The sequence below is a fragment of the Delphinus delphis genome, chromosome 15 (assembly GCF_949987515.2).
Source record: "Delphinus delphis chromosome 15, mDelDel1.2, whole genome shotgun sequence".
NCBI classification, from domain to species: domain Eukaryota; kingdom Metazoa; phylum Chordata; class Mammalia; order Artiodactyla; family Delphinidae; genus Delphinus; species Delphinus delphis.
Window position 1 is genome coordinate 27,351,912 of NC_082697.1, and position 26,260 is coordinate 27,378,171.

The following is a 26,260-nucleotide window of genomic DNA, read 5'->3' on the forward strand; positions in this document are numbered from 1 at the left end:
TCCTGCCCCAGGTGTCACTTTTCAGGCTCTGTTTTCCAGACAGTGCTAAACATTTCTCAGAGTATACTACCAGCAAAAGGGTGGGAGGGAATGTCTCCTGGGGACCCCCACTCGGGATTTGGGTGGCCAGCTTCAAACCAGATCAGCCCTTCTTGCTCTGGTTTCTCGGCGCAGAGGCTGGGACCTTACCTGCTCTCCATACTCAGATCCCTTTAGCTCCCATCCATGGCCTGGGGTGGAAGGAGGGTCGTTCTGTCCTTTTTATTTAGACTCTTTGCTCAATCAGTCGTTGACTTCCAGGAAAATTTCTTAGGAGACCAAAAAGGACAGATCGTATATGTCAGCCTGTGTGATAAGCTGGCCTTTGCATGGCTCACCCAGCGCAGGGCCCTTTCTGCCCAGATGGCTGCAGTAGTTTCCAAGTCTGTTTGTATCTGCTGTGGTTCCCTGCAATATCACCACCTCCCCGCCGAAACCCACAGAGGCCAACACAACCCTCCACCCCTTCACAACCTTGGCCTCTCAGGCCCTTGCCTCTGTGCCTGCCCCTGGCCTCCCTAACCTGGCCTCCTTTTAGGTGCTTGAATGCGGCCTGCTGCCTCCTGCCCCACTGCTTTTGCAAGTGCAGTTTCTGCTACCCAGAAGGCTCCTTCCTCCTTGCTTTACCTCCTTCCCTCCAACCACCCTGAGATACCAGCTTGGGGAGCGGGGTCGTCCTCAGGGATGCCCACCCGCTGCCAACCCTAGGCAGAGTCCAGAGTTCTGCTCTCATTCTTCAGGGAAACTTCCTTGGTTGGACTGTAGAGACATCACGTGACGTGGGTCAACTGGACTTAAGTTCAGGGAGGGGGTGGGTGGGGGTGGGGTGGAAGGGGCATCCAGGGTCCATAGCAGATATTCTCTCAAAGTGGAAGCTTTTTAATGACAGTTATTGAGCACTCACTGTTTGCAGGTGTGGGGCTGATTAACCCTCACAACCACCCTGAAAGGGAGGGGCTTTTATTGTCTCCATTGTACAGAGGAGGAGGTGGAGGACAGCTGACTTGTGCCTGGTAACTAAAAGGTTGTCAAGGTCACAGGCTTCCAAGGGGGAGGGCGGAAGCAAAACCATAGAGAGGGCTGTCAGATGGAGGTGCCTTTTCCAAACAGCAAGTCACCCGCCCTCCCACCTAGTGCTCGACAGAGTGTATTAGCATGGCCAGCACCGCACTCCACATGTTCTTCTGCATCTGCTTCCCACGTGTGTAATTAATCTTGGAGCATCTTCCCACGTCAGTAGAGAGATGGTCTTCTTGCTCATTATCTACTCCAATGCCTTTTCTGGGAGAGAAGACTGGAAACAACCCAAATGCCCTTGTAAGGGCAAATACAAATAAAAACATTTCTTTCTGGTGCCAAAAAGGGAAAGAGACATCCCCACTCCCTTTTCTTGAGCATTTAATTTAGAAAACATAAATTCTTTCTCTGCTCCTTTTTGCATGTATGCGAGGCTTTTAGAAAAGCTGAATGAGCCTCTTGCCAGTTTTACCACACAAGGGAACCCTCTGTCTGCAATGTAAATATCAGGAAGCCACACCCCTATCACCCAGTCTCCGGAGTGTGGGAGCTTAACTCAGGATTTGGCTCCAAGTTGCGAAGCCACCTCCTTTCATAAAGATATGAGTTCTTCTTTCCTGTGGTTAAGGACAATTAGCTAACACAGAGAGCCACCCCAATCACTAGCTGAGTTCAGAATGACAAACCGTGTTATCTACTTCTCTTACTTGAGGTTATCATTTGAGAACCTGGATGTAATAGGTTGTGTCTACTGGACTATATAGAAGGGTAGAGTTTCTGCTTGTGCAATCTCTTTAGCAGACCGTCTGTGATGTGCACCACAATCAGGTTGAACATATATTCAATAGTAAAACTATTTTCTTTCTTTTCTACTTTTGTGGAGAGGTTTTTGGGTTTGGTGGGAGATTTAGTGTTTAATTTTGTCTCCAACACCTTCAAATGTCTTTCTACAGAGGGCTGGTTGAACAAATCTGGCACCTCCACACAGTGGAATACTATGCAGTCACGACAAAGAACAAGAAGGCTCTCTGCATTTTCACTGTTGCCTGAAAGTGCAAAGTACACAGCAGTTTACTACTTTTTATGTAAAAAGGCTCTATGTTTGAATTTGCTTATATTTGCATAATCTCTGGAAGAGTAAACAGGGAACAAATAAAAGTGCTCATGTATGTGTTAAGGGGAACTGGGCAGAGGGGGGAGTGGACAGGGATGGAATTTTTTTGCTGAACATCATTTTATATTTTCTGACTTTTGAAACATGTGACTGTATTATCTATTCAAAATTAAAAAGGAAGGGTGGTGGCAAGCAAACAAAACAAACCTCTAAAGCAAAGAAGTCCCAGGACCAGACATTCTCTAAGCCCTTGATTCTGTTTATTTCTGAGCTCAGCCTTGACCTTAGGACCAACTGAAAGCTGATTATATTGAAACTTTTTTTTTGGTGTTCATGCTGGACTTTTTCTTGGAAGGCTGACCTTAGTGTAAAAGCAGAGAATGTCTTTATTTAAAAAAAGAAAAACAAAAAGTAAAACCAAAAAACTATCAGGTAGCTAACATACTCTTCCCCCACTCTCCTCCTCCCCCGAGTTCAGAGGACTGCCTCCCAGTTCAGTGTCGGCCGGTGAATGGGGTGGGGGGGACTCACGTTCAGAGTCTTGCTGTGGCCCCTCTGCCCCAATCCTCTCTCTGCCTCTTAGGAGGTCACGTAATCTCCAAGGAGTGGGCCTTCCTGTGTCAGCAGGGGTGACAGGAAGGGGTGCATGGGGTGCAGTGTTCCTCCATACTGGGAATTGGGAAGCCAAGTTGCCTGAGATTCCACCGTTAGCCATCTGTCTTCTAGAAGCTTCTCTGAGACGATGGGGGAAAAAGGATATGGGGAAGGGGTCATCTCTCAACGCCTCTGGCCACTTCTAGGCTTTGTGGATTGTCACTCCTGTTAGTACTGTTGGGCGTCAGATCAGGATGTGCTGGGTGCTTCTGCATTTTATCCCTGTGCCAAACCTATGAAGTAGGTGTTATTTCTTATAATCCCCATTTTATGGATGAAGAAACAGAGGGATAGAGCAATCAAGTGACTTCCCCAAGGTCACATAGCTTATAATGGGCAGCTCAACCTCCCAGCTGTTCCGCTTCTAACATCCTCCAGCAGGGTGCTGCAAATCAGTTAAAGAGCTCTGCCTCCTAGCTCCCTACCACTGGCTCTGCGACCTTGGGCACACGCCTTGCCTCGAGGGGTCCCAGTTTCCGGGTGTTAGTCATGGGGGCGGGGCCTTGTGATGGACCACGCCACTTCAGTTGGCCTAGGTGGAGCACTGCAGGCTGCAGAAGTCAGCGGATGAGAAGAGCCTCAACACGTTGACCAGTGGGAACATGATAAGCGCTCCGAGGAGCGAGCCCAGCTGCACCGCCGCCCCGCACCACAAGAGGGCGCTGCGGCTACGGTCACGCAGGATCACGCCCAGCATCACCTTGACATAGCTCAGACAGCCAATGAACAGCACCCACGAAGCCACCTGCGGGGATTGGTTGGGAGAGACTCAATAGTGAAGGTAACTTTGGGGCAAGCCCCAAGGGCGAAGGCCGCTTCTAGGGTGACCGAACAGGGCTAAGGGGACCCCATGGAATAACCTCTAAGTTCAACGAGAGCCTTTTGCGGGTGACTCTGCTGGACTAACGGGGCCCCCTGAGTTGACCTCCCCAAGGACAAAGGAGAGCCCAATAGCTTTTCTGTCTCATGATCAAGTCAAGGGCAACTAAGAGAAGGCCACGCTGACATACACATAGTGGAAAGAGTGTGGCATTCAGGGGAGAAGCTGGACTGTCACCTTGGACCAGCCAGCTCACCTTCTTAAGCCTCTGTTTCCAAATAAGAAGCATCCCTCCCCCTCCCCCCAACCTTGGGCTTCCTGAGTGAGTAACCACAAAGACTTTGGTCAAGAGAAGGGGCTATACTCTCGACCTCCCAGGCCTTGGCTAGCTGGGGGGTGGGAGGCGGACAGCTCCACAGGCCAGATACTTACGATGAGGACTTCTCCACCCCAGTGGCCCTGCATGAGGGGGCAGGGGCTCATCACGGCCATGGCCATGTTGTAGGCCCCAAAGCCGGTCCCGAGCACTGTAAGGACCCCCAGGAATGGCAGAGACCTAGGACAGAGCGGGGGGTGGGACGTGAATAGAGGAGGTGAGTAGCCTGACCTCTGCCCCTACTCCCCCACCCTGCCCCAGCCCCAGGGGGCCACAGGGAGTGGTCAGAGTCTCCAGGCTTAGAGGTTAGACCCATGTGGAAACTTCCAGGCTACCCAGTTCAAGTGGGTCAGCGAGGTTCCTGGGGTCAAGGCTGGCCTAAGTCATCCTGAGTGTTAACAGCAGGGCCCAGCATCCCAGCAGGAAAAACAGAATAGACTCTAGTGCTACATGAGCCTGGTTCAAATCTCAGTTCCACCCGCAGGACTGGTCCCTAAGCCTCAGTTTCCTCACCTGTGTAATGAGTCTTGTGGGGCTGGGGAGCAGAGTGTGCAGGGCCTGGCCCTGGCTGTGGGCCCACCTGCTACCATCTGCTGCCATTTCCTGCTGTGATACTCCCCAGCCCAGCCAGGAAACTGCGCTGATGAGCGGGAGGCTTGGATCATGTTACTGGCACTGCAGGGTGTGTGCTGTGCGACCTCAGGTGACCCTTCTCCCTCCAGCCTCAGCTGCCTTGTCTACAACGTGAGGTTTGCATGATCTGGGGGTCCTGGTGGCTGGCTTAGAGGCACTACACTGGTGGCCTTCCATGTAGGCCCTCGGTCTGACCACTGAGGACACCATCCTTCATTTGAGGCCTTTTCCCTGGGGTCTCCCTGGCCACATTCTTCAGAACACTGACAGGTATGCACCCCTAGGTGACAGTGGAGGGGCTGCCCTGCCTCTAAGGACTCATTCTGCTCCAAAATTCTTGAATTCTGAGACTCTCAGACTCTGTATTTCTAACATTCTGGGCGTCTCAGCGTCCACAGGTCTGTGGCCTCTGGTCCTGCTCCCTGAGAAATCTCCAGCTTCCCTCCACAGTTTTTAAACCTCAAGGGAGAAAAATCAGCTTTCTGGCAAAGTGACATCTTCTGTCCAGCTCTCCTGTCCTCATTACTCCTCCTTCCCGGGCTGGGGGGTGGGGGGTGGGCAGGGCTGAGAGGCTGTGAGGCCAGGCAGGGCAGAGGAGCACGTGGGAGGCAGGGACACCTAAAGTTTCACAACCCCAAGGTGGGTGTTTCTCCTGTGCGGATCCGAAGTCCCTACATCAGAACCACTTAGGCTGCTTATTAAAATATGAAATTGGGACTTCCCTGATGGCACAGTGGTTAAGAATCTGCTGCCAATGCAGGGGACACGGGTTCGAGCCCTGGTCTGGGAAGATCCCACATGCCGCGGAGCAACTAAGCCCGTACGCCACAGCTACTGAGCCTGCGCTCTAGAGCCCTCGAGCCACAGCTACTGAAGCCCGCACGCCTAGAGCCCGTGCTCCGCAACAAGAGAAGCCACCGCAATGAGAAGCCCGCGCACACTGCAACGAAGAGCAGCCCCCGCTTCGCCGCAACTAGAGAAAGCCCGCGCGCAGCAACGAAGACCCAACACAGCCATAAATAAATAAATATTTATATTAAAAAAAATTTGAAATCTAGGCTGGATCAATCTGCGTTTTATCAATTTGCCCAGCCATTCTTCTAGAACTGCAGCTGTAAGGGAGCCGGCATGGGCCGGAGGCAGGAGGGCAGGGCTGAGATCCTGGGAATTAGACCACGGCAGACCCTTTCTCCAAGCCTCAGGGTTTCCATTTGTAAATGGGAACCTCACTTCCTGCTTGCTCCTCCACATGGGCCAATGGCGGTGACGGTGGACCTGACATGTGCCACTGCTATAAAAGCTTTACCAGATTAGCTCGTCTTATGCTCCCAGCAACCTAGGAAGAAGATCTATGATTATCCCCACTTTCTAGATTCCTGAGGCACAGAGAGGTGGAGTGACTTGTCCAGTATCACAAAGCTAGTAAGTGGCAGAGCCGGGCTTTGAACCCAGGCAGTTGAGCCCCAGAAACCATATTCTTAACCACTACACATCCAGCCTGATAGGTGGGTGTGGGATTCTGGGTTCTGACATGAAGTGTGCCCCCAACCAGAGTTCTCCAGGGCCAGGTGGGGGTAGACCTGTTAGGCAGAAACATGGAGAGGAAGCAGGCGAGAGGGTTGGCCATGGAGCTGAGGGTGGCGGACAGGTGGTAGGCCACGGGCCCATAGGACAGGCAGGAGTAGGTCTGCACGGAGGGTAGCACGCCGTTGGTGAGCGCGTTCACAAAGGCCACCAGGATGTAGATGAAGGTCAGGTGGGCCAGGTGCCGGGGGGCTGTCTTCTCCTCCAGAGGCTCCTGGCCCTTGCCGCTGTCCTCCGCGCCTGGGGGGCCCAGGTCCTTCCCTTCCTGCGGCCGGATGGAGTGGAGGGTGACCTGAGAGGTGAGGAGGTCTTCTATGGAAGCTTCCCAGCGCCTGGGTAGACGCTGGAGGAAAAAGAAAGCAATGAGGCAGCAGGCCATCATGAAGGAGAGCAGGAGGAAGAAGACGAAGGGCGAGAAGGTGGCGGGGAGGTAGTGGCTTTCCAGGTGGACCACGGAGGGTGCTGTCCTAGCGAGCTCAGACACCAAAGTGCTGCTAGCTCCCTGGGAAAGACAAAACAAGGGTCAGTCGGATCCCTGATGATGTCAGGGCACAGGTAACAACCTCATTAATGATGACAATACGGGCACACCTTGCTTCGTTGTGCTTCACTTTGTTACACTTCGTGGATGTCGCATTTTGTGTGTGTGTGTGTACACAAACTGAAGTTTTGTGGCAACCCTACATCGAGCGAGTCTATTGGTGCCATTTTCCCAACAGCATTTGTTCACTTTGTATCTCTGGGTCACATTTTGGTAATTCTCGAAATATTTCAAACCCTCCACTAACAAAAAGATTACGACCTGCTGAAGGCTCAGATGATGGTTAGCATTTTTTAGCAATAAAGTATTTTTTAATGAAGGTATGTACATTGTTGTTTTAGACATAATGCTACTGTACACTTAATAGACTACATATAGTGGTAAACATAACTTTTATATGCACTGGGAAACCAAAAAAAATTTGTGTGACTCTCTTTATTGCAATATTGCTTTATTGCAGTGGTCCGGAACCAAACCCTCAATTATCTCCGAGGTCTGCCTGTATACAATAATATTAGGCATTATTATTAATAAGTAAGTGATGGATAATAAACGCTCACACTGACTGATTGCTCACTGCACGGCAGCACGCTGCACGTAGCAGCTCGCGTGCGCCTTCTGACGGCCCCGCGCAGTGGGGTCCGTCACCCCTGGTTTTAGAGGGCACAGAGGTGTCAGGGCGGTTTGTCTTACCTGAGGGTTCCGGGGAGTACGTGGCGAAGCCAGCGCACTTGGTTCTTTCTGACCCAGAAGCTACAGCTGTCCCCCCTGACTGCCCTCCAGGGCAGGTAACCACAAATATACATGTTCAGAGGAGGAGCTGGCTGGAGACAGGAGAGCGGCCCCACCCAAAGGCGCCCTGTGGCGACCTTTTTCCAAGAGATATCATGCCTCTAGATTTATGTATGTGACATTTCAAAAAATTTAAATGTTATCAACTAATTCAAAGTCTCGAAAAAGAAAAATGCTTTCATGCTCTGGTGGCCCAGGCCACTGGTTCGCAAACGTGGCTGTACTGCGGTGGTTTGGATAGTGTTAGGTGTGTATACTGTCCAAAATCCAGTGAGGAAGTTTGATGTTGTAACAGCACGAGGTATTGAAGCAACGTCTAAAGTCTATGGTTCTCAGCCCTGTCTGTACATTAGCGACACCTGGGGAACTCTGAATACATACACGTTTACAATCCCTTATCTGCAATTCTGAAATCCGGAAAGCTCTAAAAGCCAGAATTTTTCTGTGACTCATTTGACAGCAACACTTGAGCTGGATATGAGTCTATTTACAGCCTTCATCTGCCTGCTGGGCACGAACGCCCCAGGCTGTGGGCAGCGGGGGTCACTGTGCTGCATTGCTGAGTCACAGGCCCTGGCCCAGACTTGGGGTAAGTGTGTTCTAAAATCTGAAACTGCAGATTCCAAAACACACCTGACCCCAAGGATTTCAGGGCTGGGGGTGAGGGGGGTGCCCGCTGGCATATGTCTCAGCAGCTCCCCCAGGGGCTCTAAAGCGCTGCCAGGTCAAGAACACTGGTCTACCCAACATCTAGGAAACACCAGCCCTCCGCGGGATCTTGCTTATGACCAAGAACAGAGCTGCAACAGCTCTGGGTAATGCCAGGTACCTGTGGGCTGTCCATGCTCCTGGTGGTCTCGGGGATCGGGGTGGTGTCTGATGTCTCAGTGATGTTGACACAGGTGGTGAGACCCGAGCCCTGGGCGAGAGCCACCAGGGCAGGCAGGAGGCCGCTGAGTCCTTCACCCACAAAGAAGGTGGTGAGGTAGTGGGTGGGCAGCCTGCTCATGAAGGGCAGGAAGGTGACGGAGGAGGTGCAGTCCACCAGGGCCAGGAAGAAGGTGAGGACCAGAAAGGCGATGCTGTGGTGGCTGCCCAGCACCCAGGAGGTGACATTCCAGAGGAAGGCGAAGAGGGTGCAGGCGATGGTGCCCACCCCCAGCACAGTGAAGACGATAGGCACCTCGGAAAGGCAGCCGGGTTGGAAGTGATGGAGTAGGGTGACCAGCAGGGGGCCAACGTTGGCCAGCTGGATGATAACTGTGAGGTAGGAGGGCAGGTACCAGCCCTCGGGCAGCTCCGTTACCAGCAGGGGCAACTCTACCCAGAGCCCGTTGATGGCCACCCAGGAGCCCATCCCGAAGGTACAGACCAGCAGGTGTATCAGGAAGGCCATGGTGACGTCTGCCCTGGGCCGGAGGCTGCTGCCTCCACAGATCAGCCTGCAGTGTTGGATGGAGAAAAATACTAGGTGAGCAAAGTCAGGTTCACCGTCGAGCAAAAGACTGTGCTTCTGGGCCCTCCCCACGAACAAGGTGGCTTTTTATTAGCAGAAAACATGGACAAATTCCTTTATAAGCAAGCTTCCAGTGGGGAAGGCTTTCCTATCATGACTTGTAAATCCAGACCACAAAAGAAAAATTTGATACTTTCAACTGCATAAATCTTAGAACACACAAAAGCAAGAAAACCAACAAAACAGCCTCTGCAAAAAATGCCAAAAAATACCAACAACAAGATCAAAAGACAGATGACATCCTGGGTGAAAATACTGCAATGTAAATCACAGACAGAAGATTTATCTTCCTAATGTATAAAGAGTTTTTATAGATTAAGAACAAAAAGACCCAATAGAGAAGTAGATAAAGGATATGAAGAGTTCAGAGGAAAAAGTACAAAGAAGTCTTAGACATATGAAAAGATTACCTTCATTCACCATGGGAAATGTCAATTAACAATGACTCCAAGGTGCCACTTCGCACTGTGAGATTGTCCCAAAGCCAATGTTTACCTGCCCTGGACAAAATGATGTATGTACGAGGTTATTATTTCTTGCGGCCTTGTTGGTAATAGCAAAACATGGGAGAAAACCTCCCTGCCACCCACAGAAGAGGGGCTAGTGGAAGGGATGGCTGCCTCTTGGAACAGCACACACCTGTTACAAGGAGAGGGCTGCAGGAGAGCTCACTGGCTGATAGGATAACGACAGGCCTCGAGGCCGAGCTGATAAGTGAACAACATCAAGGTAGGTAGACAGGAGAAAAGGAGGAAGAATATGTTCTCTTTGCTTGTATTTGCACAAAGCAGCCCTTGAAGGACACACAGAAACTGCTGGGATGTTCAGCACCTCAGTATAGAGCTTTTTATATAATTTAGATTTGTGAACCATGTAAACATACTATCTGGGGACTTCCCTGGTGGTCCAGTGGTAAAGAATCCACCTTCCAACGCAGGGGACGTGGGTTTGATCCCTGGTCGGGAGCTAAGATCCCACATGCCATGGGGCAATTAAGCTAACGCGCTACAACTACTGAGCCCGCACACCTCAACTAGAGACAGAAAACCTGCATGCCACAACTAGAGAGAAGCCTACATGCTGCAACGAAGAGGCTGCACGCCACAAAAAGATCCCGCATGCTGCAACGAAGATGCTGCATCCCACAATGAAGACCCGATGCGGCCAAAACAAAAAAATAAATATTAAAAAAAGGATCATTGTCAAAAAAACATTAAGAAAACATACTACCTGTTACAAAAATAAGGTTATCTGATATAAAATTGCAGTCTGGAGTTTTTCTCCTCAAATTATAGAGCTCCCTCTCTGGACAGGCCCTGGGAGACTGCCTGACTGGAGCCCCCCTGGAACCATTCTGTGATCTGTTTACCACCTTCCTAGTTACCTGTGTCATACCACCTGTGCAGTTACCCTCAGTCTAAGGAAAAATATTGGAGGGGCTTTGTCAACTGAAAAAAAAAAATCAGCACCGCACAACATAAGGGCAGTGAGTTTCAGTTTTTATTCATGGGTCTTACTGAGGACTACAGCCTCAGATAGCTCTGAGGAACTGCTCGGGAGAGGTAGGGGAGGAGCCAGGATATGTAGGAATTTCTCGGCTGGGAAATACACGTAGTCGTGCATACATCTTGGTAAAAGGTCACACACAAACACACACAAACCCAGATAGCTCTAGCTAATGATTTTAGTGTTTTTCTAGGGACGGGAAGATGCAAGATTTCTGGGTCATTGAAATTCTTCCTTAGATATGCATCTTAACTGTCTAGGGGCTCTATATCCAAAACAGAATGCTTCATGCTGTTTTTCCATCCTGAATTCCCCCCAGGGAGCCCCGTCCGTGGTCAACTTCTGTGGGTTGCAGCTAGATCCTTGGAGAGCTGGAATGTCAGACAACATTCTTTGTTTACAGCTTTGAGTGAGACTCCGGAGCCAGCTGCCTGGACTTGAACACAGCTCTGCCTCTTAACTAACTGGATGATTCTGGACAACTGAGTTTGCCTTTGTGCCTCATTTCCCCTCTCTGTAAATAGAGGGCAATGATAGTCACGACCTCATGGTTTGTAATGAGATGCAATGTGTTAATGTGTCGTCTCAGTGCCTGCCGCACAGAAAACGCTCACTAAGGGTTAGCTGTTTTTGCTATGGTGCAACGCCAGGTTTGGTGACAATTATGTTTTTCTAATTTGCATGGAAATTAACATATGACTATTAAAATTAATAAAGGAAAAAAGTTCCCCATGAGGTACCACCTGAAATACTGGTGGCACATGCACCATTTTGGAAAGAGATGTTGATTGGGCCAATCACCTCCTTTACCGATGGGAAAAGGGGTAGGGTCTGCAGGGGTGTAGGGACTCTGCTGAGGCTGGTGATGGGATTTGGAGCTGGTCCCCTGCAGCACTTGGCTCCACCTACCTCTCCTCATGACGCTAATCTTGGTTCTGCTCAATTCACACGGTCAGCCTTTAACTCCTCGTCTCTCTTCTAGAACCCGCAGGGGCAGCCCTGTGGCTATGCCCCACCCAGGAAGCTCCCCTCCAGGTTCCCACATACAGAACTGACTCTCCAGTTCCAGACTCCTTTCCTCCTTCCGCCTTGGAGGGAACACAATCCTCGGGCTGCCACCTCTTCCTCTCTGGGAGGCAGAATGCAGAATGCAGCCCGACCTGCTTTCAGTCCCACTTCACCACCTCCTGTCTGGGAGCCTTAGGTGAGTCACTAAGCTCCATTTCCTCACCTGCGAAGCTGGCCCACTAATAGCCCAGGACAGGCCTGGTTCTGGGCATGCCCAGAGGACCCATGGAGAGAGGGCAAAATTCTGCCTTCGCCTGTGCAGTGCTCCTTGCCTGGGGCGCCATCTCCCTCCCGTCCATATCCCAGATTTCTGCAGGACCCTACCCCCCAGGAAACCTCATCTGGCTGCCCAGCCCTGGGACCCAGGACCCTCCATTTAGGGTTCTCCTGGTGTGGGTGTATGCTGGTACATTTCCCGGGGAGACTGAAGCCCCTGGAGGGCAGGGGCTGCTTTGGAATCTGGCTTTTTTTTTTTTTTTTCCCGGTATGTGGGCCTCTCACTGTTGTGGCCTCTCCTGTTGCGGAGCACAGGCTCCGGACGCGCAGGCTCAGCGGCCATGGCTCACGGGCCCAGCCGCTCCGTGGCACGTGGGATCCTCCCGGACCGGGGCACGAACCCGTGTCCCCTGCATCGGCAGGTGGACCCTCAACCACTGCGCCACCAGGGAAGCCCTGGAATCTGGCATTTTGACGGCAGAAGAGCCTTTACAGATGACCTAGCTCAGGATTTGTAAACTGGTAACTCACTGGCCGCAGGCGAGCAGCAGATGTATTATTTTGATGTGTGGCATGTTGTAAATAATTAATTACTGAAATCCACAAGTCAGGAAGGAGGTGGCATACGAAACTCAGGATTTCTGGCTTCTTGGGAATATGCTGGAAGACCACACCAGGACAATGTGCCCACATGGCAACAATCACCCTTGGCCCTCTGTAACTTAGGGCACCTGCCTGGGCCCCTCCATGCCCGGTAGACACTGCAACCCCTGATCAAGCCTAGCCCTTCTTTCTGAGAGCAAGATGTGGCTTGCCCAGGATCCCCCACTAGTTGGGGGCAAAATGGGGGCTGGGATCGAACCTTGGGCCTCTCAGTACTGGACTCCAGGCACTGACTCCAGCCACCTGGAGGCAGACTCCTGGGCTGAAATTGCAGCTTCAACCCTGTGCAAACAACTTAACCTCTGCTTAACCTCTGCTTCAACCCCTGTGCAAACAACTTAACCTGATTCCTCTTGTGCAAAATGGGAGGGTCCCAGTACCAACATCAGAATTGTTAGGACCATGAACCTGCAAAATACTAGCATGATGCCTGACACATAGTAAGTGCTCAATAAACGTGAATGATCATGATTACGATTTCAGCAAACATGTCAATTGCATTTAAAAACACACAATTTTCCTTAGCACACTTCTAGATACCACAACACACATTCCTGATGGCAAAACTTTGTCATCACTTCCCCCTAAACAATCAACCCGGTATTATTAGTCACCTACTTTGTGCCCAGTGCTGTGAGGATGCAAGCAGAAAAGCCACAGGGGCTATGCCCAGAGAAAAGTGTGAGGAAGAGGTGTGTGGGCTGCAGGACCCAGATGCATCATGGGCCAAAGCGGGCAGAGTTGCAGGTAGAGGGGAGGGTGCAGTGGCTGGGATTGGATGGAAAGACAGGGTTTCCCACCTGCTGGGAAAACTAGTAAAGTAGTCTTGTTCAGGCTTCAGAGGCAGAAGTAGGCCTCTGACTGACTTGTGACCCTGCCTCGACTGTGCTGCCTGCCTGTTTACACACTTAACAATTGTTACTAACTAGTCAGGCAGCACTTACCATAAGAAAGGGAGTGGGTCTTGGAATTTCTTGAGCCCTGGGGACTTGGCCAGTCCCCTGCGGTCTGGAAAATCTTGTGACTCACATGGTGAAATCAACAGCATTGTTACAATTGAACCAGAGCTGCATTTTTGCACGCAAACAGATGATATCGGTTTGCGGCCACGCGCTGCCCGGGACCCTTCCCAACTGGGACTTCAGACTGCTGTTACTCGGGACTTCCCAGCTGCTGTTTGAACCTGGATGAAGGTGTTGGCCCAATCTGGTGATGTATACTCGGTTATATCTAATACTTTTTATTCATCCCCTTCTAATGACTGTATATTGAAATTATGTTAAATAATCTTCTATTAAAGAAATTAATTAAATCTGTTCAGTTGTGTGAGACGAGTGGTTATTTTGCCAGCGAATCCAACGAACCTTGAAACTGAAAGCAGGCTTTCGGCAATACACCACCCTACCTTGGCCAAGGCAGGTAACTCAATAGCTGCAAAACAGGGGCTGTCCCGCCCTGGAGGATCAGCGGAGTGGAGGAGGGAGAGAACCTTTCTCAAAAGCCAGCAATTCATTGCAGCTTCTCAGCTGCCCAAAGTACTGTCCAAGTAGACCCAGAAATAGGTGCTGCCTGCCCACTCCCACCTGAGACCAGGATCTGGTATAAAGCAGGCAGAATCCCACTGGAAAAAAGCTGACCCACATCAGTTAAGGTAGAGCTCTGCCTAGGATTGGTGAAACAATACAGAAGGAAAGAAAAGGTAGAGCATTGTATGATATTCCAAGGCTGAGGCTACTAGCTGCTTCCCACTGGCCACTCTTCCTTCTTCCTTAGTTATTACTGAGACCAGATTTTTGGTTGGGCAAATGGCCACTGAGCTAAAGGACTACATTTCCCAGCTTCCCTTGTAGCTGGACATGACCATCCAATCAAGACCAGGCCAACGAAGTTGGAAGCGACTTTGGAAGTCTCCTTAAAGGGAGTGTGCCCTTCTGTTCTTCCTTATCCTGCTGTCTAGAATTCAGATGTGATAGCCAGAACGCCAGCAGCCATTTGGCACAATGGGAGACGACACGGGGGCTAGATGGAGACTAGACGCCCTCAGGACTTTGTGGCCCAGAACTGCCACACCAGCCCTGTTCTGTCTGCCGTAGGACCATTTTGCTTGTTTAATGTTAAGGTATAAATAAGCTTCTATCTTGCTTAAGCCACTCTTATTTTATAAATAGCAAAGCACTGGCTAAGTGTACGGAGATATATGTTCAAGGATGTATATTGACCAGTGATAGTGAAATGGAGCAGGACCCTACGGTCCTTGCCCCCATGTCCTCAGCCTGCCTTTTGTCTGTGGAAAAACTTTAGCCAAAGAATAAGTTTAATCAGAAAAGTGAGAAAATGCAGAAACAAAGGAAAACAGTCCAACAAAACTAAATAACAATAGTTTAGTCATTAAGCATAGTCAAGGACCTGTAGTTCCTTCTCAAAGGACTCTAGATAATATTCTGAGCCATATTCTATGAGCAGTCTTATAGATAGTGAAACCCCTGCCAGCTGGAGAAGTTAACTGCATGATGATCAGGATGTAGCCGTGACATAAGCTGCCACAATTCCGAGAACTGGCCTCAAGAAATGGAAACAAACCAACCCTGGAACTAAAGATTAATTGTACTTAATCAGGATGACACTGGTCAGACCACTGATGATCAATTTCAAGATGACTGTCAGAGCCGACTATGCTGTTTCTGCATGTAGCCCCCTCCCTCTGTCTGTAAAGGCTCTTTTCCCCTGATTGTCGGGACGGGGGCGGTGGGGGGGGAACGTCGGCCTTTGGACAGGCATCTGCCTGCCACCCCCACCACCCCGGTTGCTGGCATTCAAAATAAAGCAAACTTTCCTTTCCACCAAGCTTGCCTCTTTATTGGCTTTTGAGCTGCGAGCAGCTGGACCCCACTTCTGGTTACAATAGTAGCCAAAAACTAATGAGTACATTTATCTCATTTACTATCAAAGCCCAGCCTCAGAAACTCAGGTCCTGCCACAACTAGGATCTGATCAAAAACCAAACTCAAACAAAATTAGTTGTTGAGACACACCTTAAAGAGATACCAAAAGGAAAAGGTTAGGAGTAAATGTGGGGGCAAAGGTCTTCCAGAAAAATGCAGGGTGGGGGGAGAGAGAGAGGGAGAGGTAGCTCTCAATATGGAATTTGATGGCAAAAGTCAAAAGTAGGAACTGAGACCCAGAGTCATTTCATATTGATAAAGACAAATTCATAATGGAGTCAAAACAGTGGTGAATATCTGTATTCTGAATAACATTCTCCAGAAGCCTCAGAAATGCTGGGAGAAAAGGACAGAAGCACAGTAAATGGTGGGGTTTTGACTCATTGTTTCAGGCCTTGAGAGCAGAAAAAGGTAAAAAATAAACAAGGATCTAGAAGAGGCAATAAATGATATGCAATAGATGATATGATAGGCATATGCCTATGTCTATTAAGGAATAAGTAAATAATTAAAGGGAGGAAGCGAATTTGCAGAAGATGGTTACCTTTTATCACTTGAACAGCTATTCAACTATGAGGTCAGCAAGGTGGCCAGTTACACATTGACAAATATGTAGTTTTCCTGAATAGAACCAGTTACAAAATAAGACTTCTATTGGGTTGTCATTTAGGAAAAATAAATAAAGTTGGACCTCTTTCTTATCTCTTACTCAGCCCCCACCCCCACCAAAAAAAACTCAATTTTAGCTGTATCAAATGTTTAAATATTTTTTAAATTAAAAAAAATCATAAAAATACTCCAAAGAACATATAGGCAGAGGGAACAGCTTGTGCAAAGGTCCTGGGGCAGGAATGAACCTAGGCCAGTGTGGCTGGAACAGTGGGCTTAAAGGGGAGAAGAGGGCAGACAGGGGAGATAAGGAAGCTAAATTTCATTTATGTGCAATGGGTCCCATGCACTGAGAGCCTAAATCCCCACGGCCAACAGAGCTTTCTCTGGGTCCTTAGGAAGGTGCCACCACAGCTGCAAGGGAACTGATTTGGCTCTGCAAGTTTCTGTTTCTTCACCTGGAAAAAAGTCGCAGTGGTGTAAGGTCCAGCGCGACCCATCTCCTTTATGGTTCCCCTGCCTTGGCTCACTCCCAGCCAGCCACACCAAGTGCCATGTGCTCCTGGACCCCGGCGACACAGCCATCAACGGCAGTGGATGGGGGATGTCCTAGGCAGAGGGACTTGCCTGTGCAGAGGCCTCGTTTCTTCAGAGATCTAAGGAGTGGCTCAGAGTGTGTTGGGGATATTGTTTAAAAGTGCACATCTCTTTGGGCTTCCCTGGTGGCGCAGTGGTTGAGAGTCCGCCTGCCAATGCAGGGGACACGGGTTCGTGCCCTGGTCTGGGAAGATCCCACATACCGCGAAGCGGCTGGCTGGGCCCATGAGCCATGGCCGCTGAGTCTGCGCGTCCGGAGCCTGTGCTCCGCAATGGGAGAGGCCCCAACAGTGAGAGGCCCGCGTACCGCAAAAAAAAAAAAAAAAAGTGCACATCTCTGTTATCTGTTTTTCCACAGTGACCTTGCAGCTCTTGTTCATTCATTTATCCAGTATTTATTGGATACTTGGTGTGTGCTGGACACAACCTCTGCTCTCAGGAAAGTGTGGGAAGAAACAGTCACTAAGCAAAGTAGGAACACAGAGCAAGTCAGCTGGTGATAGGGCTGTGGAGGGAAGAAGCTGGCCGGGGGAGCAGGCAATCGGGAAGGGTGGCTGCAATCGTAAATGGGGTTGTCAGAGGGAACTTGAAGGAAGCCTGGGAGTGAGCCATGTCAGGGGAAAGAGTGGTGGTGGGGGAGGGCGCAGCAATTGCAAAGGCCCTGGGGCAGGGTCTCACCTGTCTTGCCCCAGCCAGAAACAGGTATTGGTGTTGGAAGAACAGCCAGGATGCCAGCGTGGCTACAGCAATTCCCGTGGGGAGGAATGGGCAGGTCATGTAAGGGCCCTGTAGGCAAGAGTCTGGGGGTTTTCTCTGAGCTAAAATCTCCATTGCTGGACAGAGGTGGGACCAGCTCTAATTTCGTTTTTAACAGAACCATGCTGGCTGTTGTGAGGAGAATAATGGGGGGCCAGGGTGAAAGCAGGAGTGAAACTTGTTAACCCATTAGGAAGCTGGTGCAGTTCCCCAGGCAGAAAAGATAAAAACAATAACAGTAACAACAACTACAACAACGGCTGCTATTTCTCGCTGCTTGTCTTGCAGGCCTGGCGCTAAGCACTTCACACACGCTATCCATCAAATCCTCTCAACAATCCTGGGACAAGCATTATAATTGTCTCCATTTAAGAGATGAGGAAACTGAGGCTCAGAGAGGGAAAGTCATTTGCCCGAGGTCACACAGCTGGTCATCTGGGAGCTGAGGTTTGAGCCCAGGCGTATCTGACTGTGGACCCAGCCCTCTTAACCAGCCTGAGCAGGGCCCTGTGGGTGAGGGGGTTAGGAAGCTGCTGCAGGGGCCAAGCTGAGCAGGATCCCTTTCCACTCACCTCCAGTCTCCCCAGCACTTGGGCTAGGAAAGGGAGAAATGGGGTTCAGGCCCTGGAGAACCTGGGAGAGACTCCAAGACATATCTGTTTCCCGGGCCCCTTCGGTGACTGTGGGAGACCAGAAACCTAAGGCTTTGAGTGAGACACTTGAGATGCCCCCACAACAGATGGGCAAACACAGGGAAGCCAGAAGGACAGCCTCAGGCAAAGGTGTCCCTTCCCTTCCCATTCTCGCACAGAGAGCTGAGTCCCAGGCCCAAGGGAGTGAAGGGAGTAGAGGGTGAGGGGCCCGCACACCCTCAATGTGTGGGCTGGGCCATCTCCTCCCCCACCAGGCAGGAAGGGCCTTGTCCAGCCTTGCTCATCAGAGCCCGAGCCTCCAACCCTGCGCTCGGTCCTGCTCTCTGCTTTCTTCCTTTACAGCATCGCTGGGCATCAGCTTGGGGACGGGAGCTTCTCTGTGTGCTGCTCTCTCCCACGTGAGCCCGGCCCTGTCCTCTCTCCCAGTGTCCAGATGGCCACCTGGTTTGCTAAGGGCTGGGCCACCTGATCGAGCCTGCCTCAACCATGTGTGCTAAGTCGGCCAGGGCAGCCCGGGCAGTGCCAGGTGACGGCATGGGCACTGGCCACACACTGCTCCCAGACAAGGGTCTGAGTCAATGTTGTCCCAGGTTCCAGACTCCTAGTAAGACTAGAGGGGTGGGGATGTGGTCCAGGCAGGAGCAAGATGGCTCTCAGTGGACAGAAGAGGGAGACAGAGAGGGGCAAAAACAAAAAACCTAGAAGAAGAGATGGAGAGATAAAGACAGAGACTGAGACACAGAGGGACACAAAGAACCAAAAGCTAGAAGCAGAAATGGGCAGGAAGGCAGAGGCACAGAGGCAGGGCAAAAGGAGGGGCTGAGATGAACAGGAGGTAGAAGCAGAGGGGAGAGTCTGTGTGTGCTGGAGGCCCGGCCCAGGTAAGCCACCGCCCTCGTGGCTCACATCCACGTGTATCAAGAGGGCTTCACCGCTCCTCGCCATAAGCTTGGCGTTACCTTGGGCCGCATCCCATCTCAATGTTCCCATCTCACAGATGTGGGGAATCCAGGCCCAGAGAGGAAGCAGTGCTTGCCCACACCCTGTCCAACCCCTGGTCGACCAGGCCTGTGCTCACTTGGCTGTGCACCCTCAAGCCAGCTGCTCACCTTCTCTGGGTCTCTGTGTCTCCAAAGGGTCTGAGGATGCCCAGGCTTTTAGCGCTCGGCTGCCGGGGAGGAAGCAAGGAGATAACAGGACCCCAGCCAGCCAGTGGGGACTGTGAGTTCCCTTTCTCCCTCTCGCCTCTCCCAGGGCCTGGAAGGGCTTCAGGCCTCCCAAGGGGCTGACCTTGGCTGGGTTCCTCTCCCCTCAGGGCCCATCCCAACCCTCGGTCTCCGTGCCAGGCTGGTGAGATTCCGGTCCCCACCTGGTAGGAACAGCTGTCCCAATGGTGTGGAGATGCAGCCGGATAGAGGTCGGGGCGGGGGGCGCAGTCTTTTGGCCTGGGGAGGAGGGGTCTGGAGTCCACCCAGCCGGCTCAGGGTGCCCCAACTCCAGCCGGACCTGCGGGCCTGCGGAGGAGGAGACCCTTCTTCCCCGCTATCCCTCGGCCTCCAACCCAGCAGCTGAAATTTCCTTTCTCCACGGCCAAGGGAAAGGCCATGGGCCACCTGCTGTCCCCGGACTAGACTGGCCCCTGGTACCTGCAGCTGTGCACTTACAGGCCTGAGTCGCCCAGGTCGGCTGGCTTACCTGCTGGTCGTGTTCCCAAATGGCTCTGCAGGGGAGGGGCCAGAGGCAGCCGGTTAGTATTAACCTGTCCCCGCCCCAAGGAGGGGGAAAGGCGCGGGCAGGGTGGGCGGGGCTCACTGAGAGCCTAACTGTGTGTCTGAATCAGCCCAAGCAGCCCAATCCAGAGGATCCTGATGATTCAACTTAACAATAAAGGGCTCTTTACTCAGCGCTTTAACCCCCAGAAGACAAAAGAGCCGGCCAGGCATTGGCTCCGGCCCCACCTTCGGGCCACCGTAATTCCCTTCGTGCAGAAATGGCGCCCCCTGGAGCAGAAACTCTTGGTTCAAATAGTGGTGCTTAAATAAGTCACTTGGAAAGTGGGGATGATAATAACGCCCTCCTTGTGGAGCAGAAGTCAAAACAGCCAGTGTGTGCTGAGCGGACTCTGTGCCAGGCCCTGAGCTTGAGGTGCACTGATACGTTTAATCTACCACAGACTTTTTTTTTTTTTTTTTTTTTGCGGTACGCGGGCCTCTCACTGTTGTGGCCTCTCCCCTTGCGGAGCACAGGCTCCGGACGCGCAGGCTCAGCGGCCATGACTCACGGGCCCAGCCGCTCCGCGGCATGTGGGATCTTCCCAGACCGGAGCACGAACCCGTGTCCCCTGCATCGGCAGGCGGACTCTCAACCACTGCGCCACCAGGGAAGCCCACAGGCTTTTTAAAAAGATTTATTTTTTATTATTTATTTATTTTTGGCTGCGTTGGGTCTTCGTTGCTGCACGTGGGCTTTCTATAGTTGCGGTGCACGGGCTTCTCGTTGCGGTGGCTTCTCTTGTTGTGCAGCACAGGCTCTAGGCGCGCAGGCTTCAGTAGTTGTGGCACGTGGGCTCAGTAGTTGTGGCACATGGGCTCAGTAGTTGTGGCTCGTGGGCTCTAGAGCACAGGCTCAGTAGTTGTGGCCTATGGGCTTAGTTGCTCCGCGGCATGTGGGATCTTCCCAGACCAGGGCTCGAACCTGTGTCCCCTGCATTGGCAGGAGGATTCTTAACCACTACGCCACCAGGGAAGCCCTACCACAGGCTTCTGGGGAGATACAACTACTATCCCCATTTTACGAACGAGGAACCGGAGGCCTAGAGAAGTCAAGAGTCTGGCAGAGCTGGTCTCTGATATCCACTGACGAATACTACTCTGCCGCATAGTAATAGTTCGTATCCAGTGAACTATAATAGTCCAATATCCAATGAAATCTGTTAATCCTAGGCAGGTGCTACTTTTATTCCCTACTTTGTAGATGGGGAAACTGAGGCTCAAAGAGGTTAAGTGACTCCCTCAAGGTGCTATAGCCGGTAAGTGCGGGTCAGGATTCGAACCCAGACTCAAACTTGTGCACACACGGTGTGAAATGAATCTCACAGGGCCTGGCTCACTGTGTGTTGAGGTCTACGAATAATTCTGGCTTGCTTTTTGTCTTATTCTCTGAGACAGTCATTTACTTGATAAGCAGTCACTCCCCTGGCAAATGCTTGGGGTGAGAGGTAAGCAGACCCCAGGGGTGGAGACCGGGCCCCTCTCTCAGCTGCCAGGGGCTCAGGAAGTGATGAACCCAACACTTTGGGTTGTAGGGACACAAGAATTTGCTCGTCCTCTACCAGGATGCAGTGTGAGGCTGCTGCCCCCCCAAATCTCTCCTTCCCAGTGATGCCCCCTCCCGACTCTCAGGAAGTTCTGTCTAAGGTGTGACCCACATCCATCTCATGGGTGCTCCTTATATCATTTTTACTTTTAACTTAAAAAATATATCTTTGGGGAATTCCCTGGCTGTCCAGTGGTTAGGGCTCCGAGCTTCCACTGCAGGGGGCGTGTGTTCGATCCCTGGTTGGGGAACTAAGATCCCGCATGCCAGTGACGCGGCAAAAAAAAAAGAAAAAAAAATCTATATCTATCTATATATCTTTATTGTCAACCTTCAAAGACTCCCCCGTTGCTCACCAAATGAAGAGAAATATCCAAGCCTCGCATTTACATCCTTCCTCAGCTGGGACCAATAAATCTTGACAACTTTATCACTTCCTCTTTCTTACATGTAGCCTTTGCTACTTACAGCCAGAACTGCTCACAATTCTCTAAGTGTTTACAGTACTTTTAAGCCACCGAAATTTCCGTACTGATCCTTCTATTAGAATATCCGTTCTGCCCCATCTTTTTCTGCGACAATCCTACGCGTGTTTCAAAGCCAATCTCAAATACCACCTCCTCTAAAGAAACCTTTCTTGACATGTGTCTAATATAACCAGTATACCCTGGGAATTTAATGTTTGTTGCATATGTGAATGAATGAACCCCCGCCAAAAGGTTCCCCACTTCCTTGTCATCGCCAGATACTTGTATAGTATTTGTTGTTTAATTGACATTAATTAATTAAAAGTTGTTAGCAGTTTTAGGTTGATGGGAAAACATTCTTTATACAGTGGGGCACATCCACCACGTCATTCTGAAGCTTGCTTTTTCTGCTTAATATCTTAGAGATCTTTCTATATTCCCAGCATTGAGACCTTCATTCATTGGCTTCATTCATTCAACAAACTTTTATGAAGTGTCAGTTGTATGTCAGGCACTGTGAGAGAAGCTTCGGATATAAAACTGAACAAAACAGACAAAGCTGTTGTCCTTGGAGAGCTGATATTCTTTCTGGTGGAGCAAGATGAACAATAAATGGTAAAGAATAAGGAAATTATTCAGTACGTTAGAGGATGTTCTCTGTAGAAAAAAGAGAGAGCAGGGTGAGGGGAAGGTGGAGTGGGGAAGGACCCAGCGGGGGCAGGTTGCAGAGTGCAGGGAGCCTGTAGAGCCACCTTGAGGGAGTCCCAGGACAGTAACGGCAGGACCTAGCAGTGTCCCATCACCCAAAAGCACAGGGGTGAATTTAGCCTGCCCCCATTGCTGGGTGCCTGTCATTTACCATCAAGAACAACGCGGCAACAAATACCGTGGCAATCTGTCTTTTTGCCCAGGTGTGAAATACGTGTAGAATCAATCCCTGGCCGTGAACTACAACATACTTGAGAGCGATCACTCAGTTGCTCTCCAAGGACGCTGCACCAGGACCACGAGTCCTCCACAAAGCGCTGCCCCGGGCGCTCTCAAACACGTAGACTCTTCTGGCCGGTCAGGAGGTCGCTCATATTCCACCAGGAGAGTTTCCAGGGCAGACATCAGCTGATCCGTGGCGGGTCCCCCAGGGCAGGCACCGGAGGTTCACTCGCAGTTGCGGAGATGTGCTGCGCTTTCTGAACGGGTTGATGGGCAATTGGATTAGGGGCTGAAGGCGCCACTGCCGTTACTCAGAGAAGCCACCAGGGGGTGCAGGAAGCCCCAAACTCCGGGGAGATGGACCTTGCAAAGGGCATCTGGACTCTTAGAACCTTCTCACTGGGGTTGTGTGGGGCCTAAGTGCCAAGGTGAGAAAAGGTGGAAGGTGGGAGGAAGGAGGAAAGAGAGCAGGAGAAAATAAGACGCGGGAAAAGAGGATTAGGGAAAGGGGCTTCCAAGGGTGCCTCCAGACCAGTTTCAGTACTTGTTTGCTCCCTGATCAGGGCTCCCAGCATGGTGCAGACCCCACCAAAGGGAATACAATCTCATATCCATGAATTGAATTCAAGAGTCCAGAACAGACTGGAGAAAAAATTCACAAGATAAATATGTACAGTATGATGATTCCATTTGTGTAAATAAATTATATTCTCCACAAATAAAAGCTACATATTCTTTAGGGCTGCATGTGTGTTTACCACATATACATCTATATGAAAAAATCTGGAAAGATGAATTTCAAATTGGCAACAGTGGTTACCTTTGGGACTGTGTGTGTGGAGGTGGTCAGGGAATAGGAAGTGGAATGAAGAGGACTTTAGACTTAAATGAAATATCTTTCTTTTCTAGGAGTCTATAACCCTGTTAGTTGTGTAACCTAAAATTAAAAATTGCTGAAAAAAAGAAAAAAATGAAGAAAAAGAAATAAAAGAAACATCAAATGCCATCCTAGTGTCGCATCAATAGAAGTCTTACCTGCAGCTCAAGGGGGGTGACAGCCTCCTCTGCTCTGCTGAGAGCGTACCTAGGACCTCCTTTCCTCTCCTGGTCTCTGTCCTGTGTGAAGAACAATGACAGCTCAAGGCATGCCAAGAGTTGAAGGTGGGGGGAATTATGGTGCCACCTGAATGGGGTGTGCTGATGGGGGAGAACGCCCCTTACCCAAGTTGGAAAAACTGGGCTGGAATGGGAACCACTTTCAGGTTTGTATGTAGCAAATGGGTCCCTGCTGACAGACCTCTGCTGGGCAGGGTCCTGCCCTGGGGCAGGATTCCAAGAGTGAAGCATGGTGGAAATTCCAGCGCAGATGGGGTAGAGATTTCCCATCTAGCTAAGTAGGGAAGGTGTGGGCTAATCTGGGGATTTGGAATGTATGCAAGATGAGGCAGCATGATGCTTCCTAGGAATGTAGGAGTGCCAAGGATGGACTCCCAGCATCCTATGGGAGGTTGTGGGGGATTTCGTGAAATGCCCACTCAGCTCTGGAAAACAACAGCTGGGAGGCCAGAAGGAGCAGCCATTGAGATGGAGATCAGACCTCAACCGTAGGTGGGCCTCAGTATCTTCATCTGTAAAATGGGTGAGGGCTGGGGTATGGTCTCCGATTTTTTTCCAGTCAAGTATGTTCCAGGGTTCATACTCTTCCTTATGGCCCTCAACCTGAGGATTTGCAGCTCCAATCATTGGCCACCAGAGGTCGCCTCTGACAGGCTTGAAGAAGAAAAAAAGCCAGCCTGGTCTGAAGAGGAACCTGAGGCTGGGAGTCTATTTCTTCCTTTCTCTCTCTTTAACGTGACTATTGATTGAGATTAACTCTGTCCCTGCACCGGGGATACAGCAAGGAACACGGTCTCTGAAATGGAGCTGCTCTCTCCTCTCCGAACTCCTGTTTTTCTCGCACACCCCACATCTAATCTCTTAGCAGATCCTTCGGGACCAAGAATCGGGCCACTCGGTACCCTTCCACTGCCACCTCCCTGTCCAGCCTCCTTCATGTGCTGCCTGGACTTCTGCGGTCATCTCTTCACTGGCCATCCTACTTCTCGCCCTTCTGCCCTTCACAGCACGACTCAGAGCCTGTCCTGCCTCTGCTCAGAACCCTCCCAGCCCTGCTGGGTTCCTCCCCATGGACTGGCCCCGTGGGGTTCTGCTCCCATCACACTGAGCACGGCTTCCTCCCTCCCCCCTCACTCTCCACTCCAGCCACACTGACCTCCCTGCTGTCTCTCACGTGGCAAACTCTTGCCCTGCCTCAGGGCCTTTGCCCTTGCTGTTCCCTCTACCTGGGGCTCTTTCTCCAGGCAACCCCGTGGCCCCTCCCTCACTTTATTAAGGTCTCTGCTCAAACTCACCCTTCAGAGGTGACCCCTTATTAAAGTAGCCTGGTCGCCGACTCTGTCTCCCTGCACATGCCGCTCCCGTTTTCTTCACTGTGCCCTTGATGCTGTGTTACGTGTTCTCTCATGTACCTTGTTTGGTGTCTGACTCCCACCAGCATCAGCTCGACAAGGGTGGGGACCATGTCTGATTTGTTCCTGGCTGAGGCCCTGGTACCTAGTTTGTACCTGGCACACAGATAAGCTCAGGAAATATTTGTTGACTGATGAGTGACAGGGGGGACCTTCAGAAGGGACAGCTGGGCGTGAGGGTAAGAGTGACTTTCAGTGAGTGACAGGTGGAGGGGAGCTGGGCTGCACTGATGGAGGGGGGATCCTCTCTTGTTGGGGGGCACCGTGCCCTCATCTCAACCTCCTCACACTTCTGTCCCCCACCCTCCTGCAATGACCCTGACTTGCTGGGGGCCAGAGGCAGGCTTCTGACCCTTTTGGCACCACAGGCCTTCTCTTCACCTCTTCCCTCTGCAGGACTGTGTGTCCTGGGCCCTCAGGAAGCACCCAGACCCTGGAGACAGGGCATCTGAGTCAGGCCTGGGCCTGTTTCCCCATCTGTCTAGTGAGGTAGCCAGGCCCAGGTCCAAAGTGGGGGGATGGGCTGATGTGAAGGGCTGTGCCCTCTGCCCCTCCCCACTCCAGACACTGGCAGTGTGGCCGGGCCCCTCGAGGACAGCTAAGCTGTTGGCTTCCTGCCTGGCTCCAAACCTGAGAGCAGATATACCGGGGAGGGGACAGTCAGCGGCAAGGCCTGCGGAGCTGCTCAGAGCACCAGAAGCCAGCCCTGAGGAGAGAATCAGGGGGGCCCAGGGGAAGGAGCCCCAAGCTTCTGGTTTTCCCAACCCAGAATGTTCTTCCCACCTCGCCCAGGCTTCCTTCACTCTCATGGCATGTTCACAATTTTGACCACGCCCAGAGTCTGCCATTAATGATTGTTTCTTAACGTGTTTTCTTCAAATCAACTGGCTAACATTGAATTCGAATAATTTTAGACACACAGAA

General features: G+C 51.1%; 1 protein-coding gene across 1 annotated transcript; it reads right to left on the reverse strand.

Annotated features, from left to right (window-relative positions):
- Positions 1-3,124: 3,124 nt before the first annotated feature.
- Positions 3,125-9,005, reverse strand: SLC52A3 (solute carrier family 52 member 3). Its single transcript, XM_060032821.1, has 4 exons — positions 8,400-9,005; positions 6,234-6,739; positions 4,077-4,200; positions 3,125-3,569 (listed from the first exon to the last, which is right to left on the reverse strand). Exons 1-4 carry the CDS (start codon positions 8,964-8,966, stop codon positions 3,357-3,359), a joined length of 1,410 nt encoding a protein of 469 aa, XP_059888804.1. The 5' UTR covers positions 8,967-9,005; the 3' UTR covers positions 3,125-3,356.
- Positions 9,006-26,260: the final 17,255 nt, after the last annotated feature.